General features: G+C 38.9%; 1 protein-coding gene and 1 long non-coding RNA gene across 4 annotated transcripts in view; one reads left to right on the top strand and one right to left on the bottom strand.

Annotated features, from left to right (window-relative positions):
• LOC122233977 overlaps nt 1-13056 on the top strand; it is an 18991-nt gene continuing 5935 nt past the window's right edge. Inside the window, exons 1-2 of the long non-coding RNA XR_006211653.1 lie at nt 1-273; nt 803-896. This is a non-coding gene — a long non-coding RNA (uncharacterized LOC122233977). The remainder of the gene's footprint in view (nt 274-802; nt 897-13056) is intronic.
• Nucleotides 4725-13056, bottom strand: part of LOC102962769 (zinc finger protein 260-like) — a 23667-nt gene continuing 15335 nt past the window's right edge. For all 3 annotated transcript variants that reach the window (XM_015542639.2, XM_042967975.1, XM_042967976.1), the window contains one exon: nt 4725-8273. In XM_015542639.2, coding sequence (XP_015398125.2) covers nt 6547-8273 — 1727 coding nt within the window. In that variant the 3' untranslated portion in view covers nt 4725-6546. The remainder of the gene's footprint in view (nt 8274-13056) is intronic.

A 13056-nucleotide genomic window follows, 5' to 3' on the forward strand; every position in this document is an offset into this window, starting at 1 on the left:
CACAAGGTCTGACCTTAATGCAACCTGAGAAGGAGAGATCTTTAACACTGCAAGGTTAAGACCACAAAATATCTAGAATTATGACCACAACTACAGCTATCTGTAACCTGTGTTAACTGAAGTAGAAGCTTCTTACTCCAGAGAGTCCTTTTCAGGGACAGGAAACATCACACCTGCATCAGGGATACTGCTCCATCAGGACAGGTTTCTGTTCTACCTGATGGCCCAGGCTCAGCCTAAGGTTCTGGACCTGGATCCCTAAGGGGTCATCAGGTTAGTCTCACTAGGGACACTATCTTCAGAACCAGGGACTCTTTGGAATATTTGGGAATGTCCTACATAGACTGCAGTTAGACTGACAACAGAATATGAATCTGCTTTCATCTCAGAGAAAAAGGAGTCATCCAGGGTCTTCTTTCTCCATAGGAGGAATCTCCTTTGTGGTACCCATGTGGGACTCATTCCAATTCCTTTTGCTATGTTAAAGGACACTAAGCAAGTATAGAGATGCAAATAGATAGAAACTGATTGTTTCATGGATTCTGGCCATTAGAAAAACAGATGAAGAGTCGTGATCCCCACCACACAGGAATTTTTAGACTACAGCAAATGCATAAATTGTTGAATTCAGGATTGTGGAGAGAATGAGAGGAAGAGGTTACATAAAGGGGACTCCAAACAGCATTTGGAGAAATAATTTTCTATATCCTTCTGTAATGTCATCTCTTCTCTACTTACCATAGTGCTGGATTTGAAATAGAAGATTCTCCAGCAAGAGTCTCTTTCTTTTGCTTATAAACAGGTCTTGCTGTCTCTAGACTTGATCTAGTCACCTTCTTTGGGGAAGTTAAGAGCCCTGGCACATGAAAAGAAAGAAGACAGTACCACACACCCAGGTAGGTGGGAATGAATGAAGCAGGTGGCACAGGTGAGGGCCAAAAGTCAAAGGAGAAAACCCAACCTTAAAATGTACTTTGGGAAGCTCTGCTTGAATGGACTGATATTGGAAGCCTAGGTTTATTTCTCTGGTGGTCACAGAAGGACATCTCCCTGTCTCACTCTTCCCATGCTCCTACATCCTCTAAGGACTTATGTTCTGTTCCAGTGGCTTCCCTGGCATCCACAGTAAAATTCAAAAGCCACCCCGTGGCCAGTGAGGGTGTGTGATCTGTTTGCTATGGGGACATGTGAAAAACGTTACATATAGGGAGTTTCTAAGTGGGGGTACCAATGTGATTTAGTCCTCTCCCATTTTGGGGTGCACTTATCTTCGGGAGACACACACAAGTTCTAGTACCATATCAGGGATGTGGGGTAGACTGACCCTCCCCTATCAAATGTAACACAGAGAAGGCCTCTCCATGGAGGCTTCCCCATTGACCAGACCTTGTACTTCATCTTCAGAAGTGAACCTGGGACCCTCTGTGTTTACATTGGCCTCACAGTGGAATAAGTTGAGCCATTTCATTAAGACCTACTTGATGCAAGACTCTATCAACAAGTGACAGAATCTCTGGGGTTCAGACACTGGAGATGGTAGTTCTAAAAACTATACAGGGGATCCCAATATGAAGCCAAGGCTAAAAACAGCTTTTCTAAACATTGCTTGCAAAGCTTTCATGTACACAGAAATCACTGTAGTGTGTGGAGGCACAAATATAGAGAGCAGAATGGGAGACAGAAAGAAGGTGGATTAGAAAGCTTTCATGTAAATCACAGAAAGCTTTCATGTACACAGAAATCACTGTAGTTTCCTACTAAGAACGGATTCTAGGGCCCTCCTCTCAGATATCATGACTCCCTAGGTCTGGATGAAGCTCATTAATTTGTATTTTTAACAACCAGTAAGATTGCTCTCCCCAGACTTCATCTCCAGTAGCACAAAGCAAGAGAAAACAGAAGAGCACACTTGACTGTCTGATGCCCAACCATCATCCTATCTCAACACAAATACTGCTGCTGCCAGTGGAAATTACTAACAGCTTCTGGAAAGATGACATTCTCTGCTCATCTCCCGCAAGCTGAGAAGGGACTAGATAAGGCTGTGGTGTCTGAGCAAGGCTGTATGGACTAAATAATATGTACACATTTATGAAAGGAATGTTTATTGGGTATCTACTATAGGCTCCAAGTGTATGAGAATTCACTGTGTCCAGGATGCTGGGCTGGGATTGTCACATTATGCAATTTAATCTTTCTAAAACCCTGGGAATTAGATACCATATGTTCATTTTTTTCTAGGAGGATTTAAATATTGGGTGAGCCTTCCTGGGAGCAAACATTCCTTCTCTTGTTTTTCATTATCAGTAATTTAAAAAATGATGTTGGGTGTGGAGGCACAAATATAGAGAGCAGAATGGGAGACAGAAAGAAGGTGGATTAGAAGCTCTGAGGGAAATTTAACGAGTCAATCATCTGCACTTATGTATTTGGTTAATTTTAATGGGTGGAAAGTCAATGGACATCCCAGGAATGGAAGGTGGGATGCTATGTGTTACCTTGGAGGCACTGTTTGAACCAGAAAGGTGAAAGTGACTTCCCAAATTATAAGTCATTTGCTCTCCTTTATCTGAGTCTGAGTCTGAGTGTCAGTGAAGTATGAATGCCAACTTGGGTCACCCAGGAGGTGAAGCTGCTAGGAACTCTGTTCTCTGAGCTGTCTGAGAAGGGAGGATCAGGGACTGGCAGTGGAGCTGTGGAGGGCAATTTCGTGGTCTAAGAGGTCATTTTCGACAAAATCTGAAGGGATAATTCTCTGTTAGGCTCTGCAGGCCCCATTTAGGCAAAGGGACTATTCCTGATGCAAATTCTGGGATAGCTGAGCTCTGTGCCCAGAATGTTAGCCCCGAAGTATGAAACAGGAACTGGGGCTGGGGGCAGGAGCATCAGAAGGTCTGCTGGAGGTGGAATTGATGGGTGTCTTATGTGTTTATATTACACAGGGTGATCCTGAATGACTAGTTCCTGTTCCCTGTCTGCTCAGGGTCCCCTGCATTGTGGACGGTGTCAGACACAGGTCCCTAGTTGGGGTGTAGGGCAGTGGGTTCACTTGCATTCTGCTTATGTGCATGTCTGAAGTTTTGGTACTAGGAAAGGTAGAAATGGGAGAGAGCATTAAAAACTCTAGGTATGAATGAAAAGATGCTCAACGTCGCTCCTCATCAGGGAAATACAAATCAAAACCACACTCAGATATCACCTCACACAGTCAGAGTGACTAAAATGAACAAATCAGGAGAATATAAATGCTGGAGAGGATGTGGAGAAACGGGAACCCTCTTGCACTCTTGGTGGGAATGCAAACTGGTGCAGCCGCTCTGGAAAACAGTGTGTAGTTTCCTCAAAAAATTAAAAATAGACCTACCCTATGACCTAGCAATAGCACTGCTAGGAATTTACCCAAGGGATACAGGAGTGCTGATGCATAGGGGCACTTGTACCCCAATGTTTATAGCAGCACTCTCAACAATAGCCAAATTATGGAAAGAGCCTAAATGTCCAGCAACTGATGAATGGATAAATTGTGGTTTATATACTCAATGGAATACTACGTGGCAATGAGAAAGAATGAAATATGGCCTTTTGTAGCAACGTGGATGGAACTGGAGAGTGTTATGCTAAGTGAAATAAGTCATACAGAGAAAGACAGATACCATATGTTTTCACTCTTATGTGGATGCTGAGAAACTTAACAGAAGTCCATGGGGGAGGGGAAGAGAAAAAAAAAAGAGGTTAGAGAGGGAGGAAGCCAAAGCATAAGAAACTCTTAAAAACTGAGAACAAACTGAGGGTTGGTGGGGGTAGGAGGAAGGGGAGGGTGGGTGATGGGTATTGAGGAGGGCACCTTTTGGGATGAGCACTGGATGTTGTATGGAAACCAATTTGACAATAAATTTCATATTAAAAAATAATAATAATAAACAATTCAAAAAACTCTGGGTGTGATAACATTGGTCTGAGAGAGGCCTGGTTCCAACTTGCCTGAACTGTGAACTCAGGTGTGTGGGTGGTTGAGCTAAGATTCAGGGCTGGTACTCTGAAAATCTGGGCAGGTTAAGGTAGGAGCACATGACTGAAGCCTTTGGCCCTGAGATGTGTGGTGTCCTCTGTGAGCATGTGCAGCACTTGAGGAGAAAACTCTTATCTGCGCATGCGCTCGGGGGAGCCGCTACTAACCATGAAGTCTTATAATGCGCATGTTGAAAAGTGAGCCAAGAGGGGCAAGTAAAGATGTCACCCTGACTCTTATGCCCACAATGCAAGTGGGCAAGATATTCATACCATGTGAGAAAAGTGATAAAAATAAAAGGTGATACTGTGTGGTGTTAAATGATGAACTGATGTACATTCAAATTTTCAAGAATTCATTGGACCAGTAAATTTGTCCATTCAAATGGTTAGGCATGTTCCTTCTGTAGGAGACAGTGATAAGGTTTGTCTAGAGATAATGTGGAAGCAAAGGAAGGACATAGATTGGATAAACCTTCAGTAGGTATCTTATTTTTAGAATGCAATTTTACACAAGGAAAATCTGCCCCAAAATTAAAATAATAAATCTTAGGACTTTGGGGGTATTATGGCAACATGCCTGAAAGGACAAGTGACTTATGGAGATTAGAATACCAGATAAAATGTAAATTAGATAACATGAGTGAAAAAAACACAAGTGTATAATAGAAAGAGGTTAGAAAACAGAGTACTGTAGAAAAGATTTATTAGCCTGTACAAGTTGGTTTTGATAAACTATTGGCTACTTGTTACAGTAAATTACAACTTTTATTCAACAGTATTTTCCCACACACATCGAATTCTGGAAACATTATTTTCATTGTTTTTTTGGCTGTTTTAGAATTATCTGCCCTTTCTTATTCATTTGCTCTTTACATTTGTGATTTGATGATTTCTATCGCGGTGTACTTCCATCCTTTTATCTTTTGTGTATCTACTACAGGTTTTCATTTTATGGTTACCATGAGGCTTAAAGAAAACATAATAGTCTACTTTCAGTTGTTAACAGCTTAATTTTGTGTACTAAACCTCTTCCAAACCTGAAGTTATTCTTAAAAAATGTGAATGTACAATCCTATGCCACTTTAGGAGAGTTAGCTATCCTCTTTGTGATATCTGTGAAGATTTCATTCCAACCACATTGATTCATATTCTCTATTTCTATTGTTATTATGAAATTTCATCAGTACTTTACTAGACTGCCACCTCTTTTTCCTTAGAGACCAATTAGTAAAATATTTTATTTCTAACACTGAGAACCATGGTTAGTTTTAATAAATGGAGAAGGATGATGCTTTGAACACCTCTTTCACGAAATTCCTTCAATGTTATAACCACAAATAGCATCTCCATTTAGATTTTCTACACATATTGCACATCATATTGTCCTTCATCTTCCATGGGAAATTAGATATGCGTGAGTCCCACCTAAGGAAGGGCATCTCATATCTTTGATGCAGCAACAATCAGCCACATACTTTTACACCTCCCTAAGAATAAATGAATTTTCTAGAGTGATATGAAACTAGAAATACACTAATATTTGCTAGTCACAAATCTTAAAGAAGGTCAATGTAAAACAAAAACATATTGAAATTATACCTATGCAAAAATCTATCTCTTCTATCTTTTGAAACAAAATAGCATATACATTTTCTAAGTGTTGAACTTTGCATTATTCCTTATAAATCTTTTGATGTAATGTCTGAATAGAGTGACTGATGTGCTGCTTTCTGTGAATTTGTGACATTTGATATTCAATTACATACATTTCTAAATATTTATATCTTCCAAGTTACTTTTTTTTTTTTGATGTTTTCTAAAGTTTATATTTAAAATGAAGGTCTTTGCTAATTCACTACATTTGTAGGGATTGAACCAAGTGTTCATTTTGGGGTACTCATGAATAACGATCAAATGGCAATTAAAGGCTAGGCTACTGTCTTTACATTTTACAGTTTTTTCTTGTATCATAACTGTGATGTTAAGTACATTGTGAGTTTCAGCTAGAGGTTTGCCACATTCTTTGCATTTTGTGATGCTTCTCCTCGGAATGAACTCTGTGATGCTAAGTAAGGCGGAAGCAGTCCGAAAAATGTTACCACATTTTTCCTATTTATAGAGTTCCCCTCTAGTATGAATTCTCTGGTGTCAATTGAGACTTAAACATGGATTAAAGGGCGTGCCAAATATTTTATATTGTAAAATCATCTCTAGGACACATTCTGTGGTCAGGAATCAGGGTTTACACAGCTTAAGCATCTTATAACAGTCTTTACATGTGTATCATTAATCTCTAATATTAATTCTCTGATGTGGAGTAAGTGTTGAACATCCTTACAAATTCTCACAGTTTTAAAATCTGTAAGGTTTGCTCCAGTATGAATTCTGATAATGACTAAAGGTGGAACAGTGATTAAAGGCCTTCCCACATTTTTTTACATTGGTAAAGATTTTCCCACTTTGAATTCTGCGATAGTTGAGTAAGGCTTGAGTCCTGGGTAAAGGCCTTGCCAGGTTCTTTCATTTTAAAGGTCTCTATATAATGTGAATTCTTTGATGTCGAATAAGATTTGAGTGCTGGTTAAAAGCCTTGCCACATTCTTTACAGTCGTAGGGTTTCTCTCCAGTATGGATTCTGTGATGTTGAGTAAGGTTTGATTGGTGTTTAAAGGCCTTGCCACATTTTTTACAGTCATAAGGTTTCTCTCCAGTATGGATTCTGTGATGTATAGTAAGTTGTGAATAACCATTAAAGACTTTGCCACATTCTTTACATTTGTAAGGTTTCTCTCCAGTATGGATTCTGTGATGTTGAATAAGATTTGAGTGCCTCTTAAAAGCCTTGCCACATTCTATACATTTGTAAGGTTTCTCTCCAGTATGAATTCTGTGATGTTGAGTAAGGTGTGAGTGCTGGTTAAAGGCCTTGCCACATTCTTTACATTGGTAAGGTTTCTCTCCAGTATGAATTCTGTGATGTTGAGTAAGGTTTGAATGCAGGTTAAAGGCCTTGCCACATTTTTTACATTTGTAAGGTTTTTCTCCAGTATGAATTCTGTGATGTTGAATAACTTTTGAGTACTGGTTAAAGGCCTTACCACATTCTTTACATCTATATGGTTTCTCTCCAGTATGAATTCTGTGATGTTGAGTAAGGCTTGAGCGATGGGTAAAGGCCTTGCCACATTCTTTACATTTGTAATGTTTTTCTCCAGTATGGATTCGCCTATGTCCATTTAGTGATGAGCCGTCCTTAAAGGCTTTACCACATTCTTCACATTTGTAAGGTTTCTCCCCAGTAAGTATTTGCTGATGTTGAGTTGGTTTTGAGTGTGAGTCAAAGGTTTTGCCACATTCCTTACAAATGTACCTATTCTCTCCAGTTTCAATTGTCTTATGTATAGTTAGTCTTGATGACTGACTAAACATGTTCCCAGGTTTATGACATCTGTATGTGTTTTTCCCCACATGAGTCCTCTGATGATCACCAACATTGGAGAACTGGTTAAGAGCTTTCTCATATTCATTATATTTATGAGGATTCTCTCTCATATACTTATTCTTATTATGTATAATAAGTTTTGAGCTTTGATAAAAATCTTCCCCACATTTATTATATTCAAAATGCTTCTCTGGAAAATGACTCCTCAGATGTTTGTTAACATTTGAGGTGTGGTTAAATTTTTTCTCATATTGACTGCATTGAACAATTGTGTCTTCATTATAAGTGCTCTGGTAAGTTTGTGGGGTCAACTGCTCGATAAAGGACCTCCCAAATTTATGCCACTTAGCACTTTTTTCTTCATCTTGAAATCTCTGACTTTCAGAAATGTTGGACTGAAAGGTCAATATAATTCTATTTTCAAAATAGTTCAAATAATTTTCAGCATTCACTAGGTAAGTTTCCACATCTTCCAAATTTTCATTCCATAAATATGTATGTTTCAATACTTGATTTGAGCTTTTGCTTACAGAAACACATGGCGCTGCTGAAGTGCTGGACTTAAAAAGGTTTTTCCAAAATGTTTTATATTCTTCACCATTTTGGGCACTGAGATTCTTATTATGGGCACTTGTCTCAGTTTGGATATGTCCTTCATGATATCCTTGATGCCCTTCACTTTCACCATCATTGTCCCAGCCTATCATTAAGTGTAAATTCTCAAGGGTGCTGTGTTTGTATCTCCCCATTGACTTGTTTTGAAAAGAAGCTTGTATGCAAGACTTTGGCAGGAAGCTCAGGGTGCCATGTGAAGATACAGCTGAAAGATATCAAATAACAGAAAAGTAAAATCTTTCCACTTCCTACTTGCAGATGAATGGGCTGATGACTTCTGTTATACAACCTTAATATCAGTCAGAGAAGGTCAGCAAGATGGCTGAGAAGTAATCATAAGGACTTCATTCCTCTGTGGACACATAACTTTGCACACAATGTACTGAGCACATGGCCTGATAGATAATTCTGTAGTATTGTCACGGTGTAGCACAAATCACTTTCCTATGCCTCATATGAGGCCAAAATTATTAGAAGGAAGACATTTAAATACAAAACACAAATGAACAAACTAGAATATAACAAACATAGGAGAATATCAATAGTAGGAATATTTGTTTTTCAGAACAAATCAACAAAATTGACAGACTTTTAACTAAATCAAGAATGAATGAAAGAGAGAAGACCAACTACAATCAGAAGTGAAGAAGTGAAGGCAGACACAGTATAACTAATAGCATGGAAATAAAAATAATTTTAAGAGGTGACAATGCATAATTATACAAGATTTTAAAAATCTCAACTGATCTACAACTAATAAGTAAATTGAAAAAGTTATTAAAACAAAACAAAAACTCTAAATAAAGACAAGTCCTGTACCAGATGAATTCTCTAAATAATTCATACAAACATTTAATGAGAAAGTACTTCATTCTCCTCAAACATTTCCAAGGAGTAAAGACAAGGGAGATTATGGAAAAACTCTCTGTAACACGAGCATTAAGAGGTTATCAACGCTAAAGGAAGATGCTACAAGTGAAGAAGACTACAAACTACTACCTGTGGGGAATAGTCATGCAAAGCCCATCAAAAAATAAAGCAAACTGGATCAAAAGTTCATTTTACCATTTTATAGCATAGTCAACTGTGAATTCTTCCTGGAATTCAAGGGTGTTTCAACATATGGAAAACTATCAGTTTAAGACTTCAAATTAACAGAATGAAGATCAAAAATGCTATGATCATATTAGTTACAGAACAGGAAGTGAGCATATTGAACACCATTTCATGATTAAAAACACTCAGTAAAGCAGGAATACAATGCAACAGCTGCAATCTATTAAAGGCCATGTATGTATGAAAAGCTGCTATCTCACATATTATTCAGTAGTATAAGACTGGAAGCTTCTCCTGTATGATCAGAAACAAGGTAATGAAGTGACTTCACCACTTCCATTCAAAATAGTACTGTATGTTTTAGTCAGAACAATTAGGAAAGAAAAGAAAAATTAAATAACTCTAAATTAGATGAGAAAAAATAAAATTATCTCTGTTCACAGATGATAATCTACAGAAATCCTAAAGAATCCTTATTTTTATATTTTAGTTGCGTTATCCTTTTGGTCATCACTTACATTGTTTATTTCTAATAATTTTATCTACTGAACACTCCAATTTCAAATTTTGTATGCTATAAATGTTTAAATTGTTTGTTTCAACTTCAATAAATAAATTATTTATTTCAATAAATAAATAAATGTTTATTTATTCTTGAGAGACAGAACCCAAAGCAGCCTATGCACTGTCAGAGTGGAACCTGACATGTGGCTTGAACTCATGAACTCTGAGATGATGACCTGAGACAAAAATCAACAGTAGGACACTTAACCAACTGAGTCACCCAGGTGTCCCTCAACTTTATTTTCTTAACCTTACACCACAAGGAACTAGAAAAAAAGAACAAATATAGGTGAAATTTAGTAGAGGAAGAAAATAACAAGGAAAAATCAGAAATAAATAAAATAGGGGTGCCTGGGTGGCTCAGTCGGTTAAGCCTCCGACTTCAGCTCAGGTCATGATCTCGCGGTCCGTGAGTTCGAGCCCTGCGTCGGGCTCTGTGCTGACAGCTCACAGTCTGAGCCTGCTTTGGATTCTGTCTCTCTCTCTCTCTCTGCCCCTCCCCTGCTCATGCTCTGTCTCTCTCTCTCTCTCTCTCTCTCTCTCTCTCTCTCTCTCTCTCTCTCTCTCAAAAATAAAGTAAGGTTCATGTGATTCTTTTCTCAACCCAGTGAATGTCCTTATGATTAATGTCTTATATTCTCCATTTGGTTTGCTACTGATAAATGTTTTGCTTAGATCTCTGGCTGAAGCCACATCTTGTTCTTTCATTTGGGAAACATTCTTCCATCTTGGCACTTTGTCTAAATCTCTGCCTTCCTCTGGAAGTTAGAAAAGGCAGTTCTATCTTCTGTTATATCCTCTAGGCCAGTGATCCGCAGATGCTCTCCTTGCCTGCTGTGAACAGTGTTTGGTCCCTCGCCTGAACGTGGCGACTGTTCACTAGGTGTGGTCTGGTCTCTTTGTGAAATCAGACCTGATACCAACTCCACCAGAACTGAGGCCCTGCAGAACTATCTGGTCAGGAAATGTGGTGTGGGCAGCAGCTTGTGTATGTCTCCTAGAGAGGAGCTGACCTTTTTGAGCCTGAGGCAAGCTTGAATCAGGATGGTACTCCCACCACAGCATGGGGGTGGGGGTGGGGGGAGGTTGGTGTAACCAACTTAGACAACCAGTGTCCCCACTAAGCTGCTTCACTCAAGTGACTCTATGTTTATTCTGAGGAGTGGGGAGGGAAATGGTGTCACCCATCTCCTTTGCTCTCAAGCAGGCATCTCAGTGAATGTTGCCTCTGAGGGTAATGCTCCTAGAATAGTGAATAATCTCACCCCTGTGTGCTCCTAGTGTTCTTCAGATCATTGTTTCCAAGCTGTCTGCCCCCAGGTAGTGTACCTGCCTTCTCTCCAGGCGCAATGCAGTGGCTATTTGCCTCCACCTGACTGTTAAAACTCTAGGCTTTAAGCCATAATAGTTTTAAGATCTTATGAAGTATAGCCCCTCTCATTTGCCAAGCCATTGGCTTTGGGGAAGCATTCTCCTGAATTCCCCTGTGTGCTCTCCTTTCTCGCACTCTTCTCCACAGCCACAGCTCCCTGCCCTCCACAGCACTGCGATCCATTTCCCTTAACTCTCCTGATGGAAACAAATGAGTGACCTGTATGTTCACAACTTCTTTGCAGCTGTGAGGGACTTCTTTCTGTCATGGATTACATGGAAAATAGAGGGAATGAGAGCATCCTCTGGACACAGTGTGGTGGCGACTCAGATAAAAGGTCAGCATTTGTTCAAACAACAGAAACTACAGAGCTGAAGACAAAGAGAGGAATAATCGTAACTACAACTTCTTAAACTGGGAAATAACAAAAACTCAGACATTACAAATGCCCAGATCATGTGTGAGAGGCACCAGAAATACCATTCTTTGTGTTCTTTTTTACAAAGCAAGTCCATAAGCCTGTGCCAAGAGGGTTTTTTTTTAAATTCCTAAATCTCATGAAAAGATCACAAAATATACCAAGAAATGGAAAAATGCATTTAAATCAGAACAAAATAAACCTACAAAACTGGCCCTAAATTAATAAAGAACTAATAATTGCCCAACAAAGATTTCAAAAAATGATCATAAATGGGGCACCTGGCTGGCTCAGTTGGTGGAGCGTGTGACTCTTGATCTTGGGGTTGTGAGTTCTTGCCTCACATGGGTGTAGAGATCACTTAAATATAAAATCTTAAAAAAAAAAAAAAAGGAAAAAAAAAACATCATAAAGGTGCTCATGGAGGAAGAATGGAAAACAACTAGATAACTAAATGATATCATAAAACTATGCATGATATTTTCAGACCACAATGCTATAAAATTAAAAATCAACCACAATGGGGCGCCTGGGTGGCTCAGTCGGTTAAGCGTCCGACTTCGGCTCAGGTCATGATCTCGCGGTCCGTGAGTTCAAGCCCCCGTCGGGCTCTGGGCTGATGGCTCAGAGCCTGGAGCCTGCTTCCGATTCTGTGTCTCCCTCTCTCTCTGCCCCTCCCCCATTCATGCTCTGTCTCTGTCTCAAAAAAAAAAAAAAAAGTTAAAAAAAAATAAAAATCAACCACAAGAAAAAATTTGGTAAGACCATGGATACTTGGAGATTAAAGATTATCCTACTAAAGAATTAATGTGTTAACCAAGAAATTAGAGAGGAAATTAAAAAGTAAACGGAAGCCAATGAAAATGAAAATAGTCCATCCAAAAACCTCTGGGATGCAGTCAAGGCAGTAATAGGAAGTATATAGGGAACATAATACAGAACATAACCTTACACCCAAAGGAGCAGGGAAAAGAACAGCAAATAAAGCCCCAAACCAGAAAAAAGATTAGAGCAGAAATCAATGATATCGGGGAAAAAAACAACAAACAAAAAAAAAGCAGTAGAACAGATCAATAGCAAACAAACCATGAGCTGGTTCTTTGAAAGAATTAACAAAATTGATAAATACCTAGCCAGATTGATCACAAAGAAAGAGCAAAGGACCCAAATAAATAAAATCACAAATCAGAGAGGAGAAATCACAACCAACACTGTGGAAACACAAACAATGAGAGAATATTATGAGCAGTTACATGCCAACAAATTGGATAATCTGGAAGAAATACACAAAGTTTTAGAAACATGTAAACTACCAAAACTAAAACAGGAAGAAATAGAAAATTTGAGCAGACCAGTAAAGAAACTGAATTGGTAATCAAAAATCCCCCAACAAACAAGACTCCAGGGCCAGATGGCTCCCTAGGGGAACTCTACCAAAAATTCAAAGATTTAACACCTATTCTTTTGAGGCTGTTCCAAAAAATCGTAATGGAAGGGAAACTTCCAAACTAATTCTACAAGGCCAGCATTACCTTGATTCCCAAATCAGACAAATCCCCACTAAAATGGAGAACTACA

This window comes from Panthera tigris, chromosome E2 (genome assembly GCF_018350195.1).
Source record: "Panthera tigris isolate Pti1 chromosome E2, P.tigris_Pti1_mat1.1, whole genome shotgun sequence".
Classification (NCBI taxonomy): Eukaryota; Metazoa; Chordata; class Mammalia; order Carnivora; family Felidae; genus Panthera; species Panthera tigris.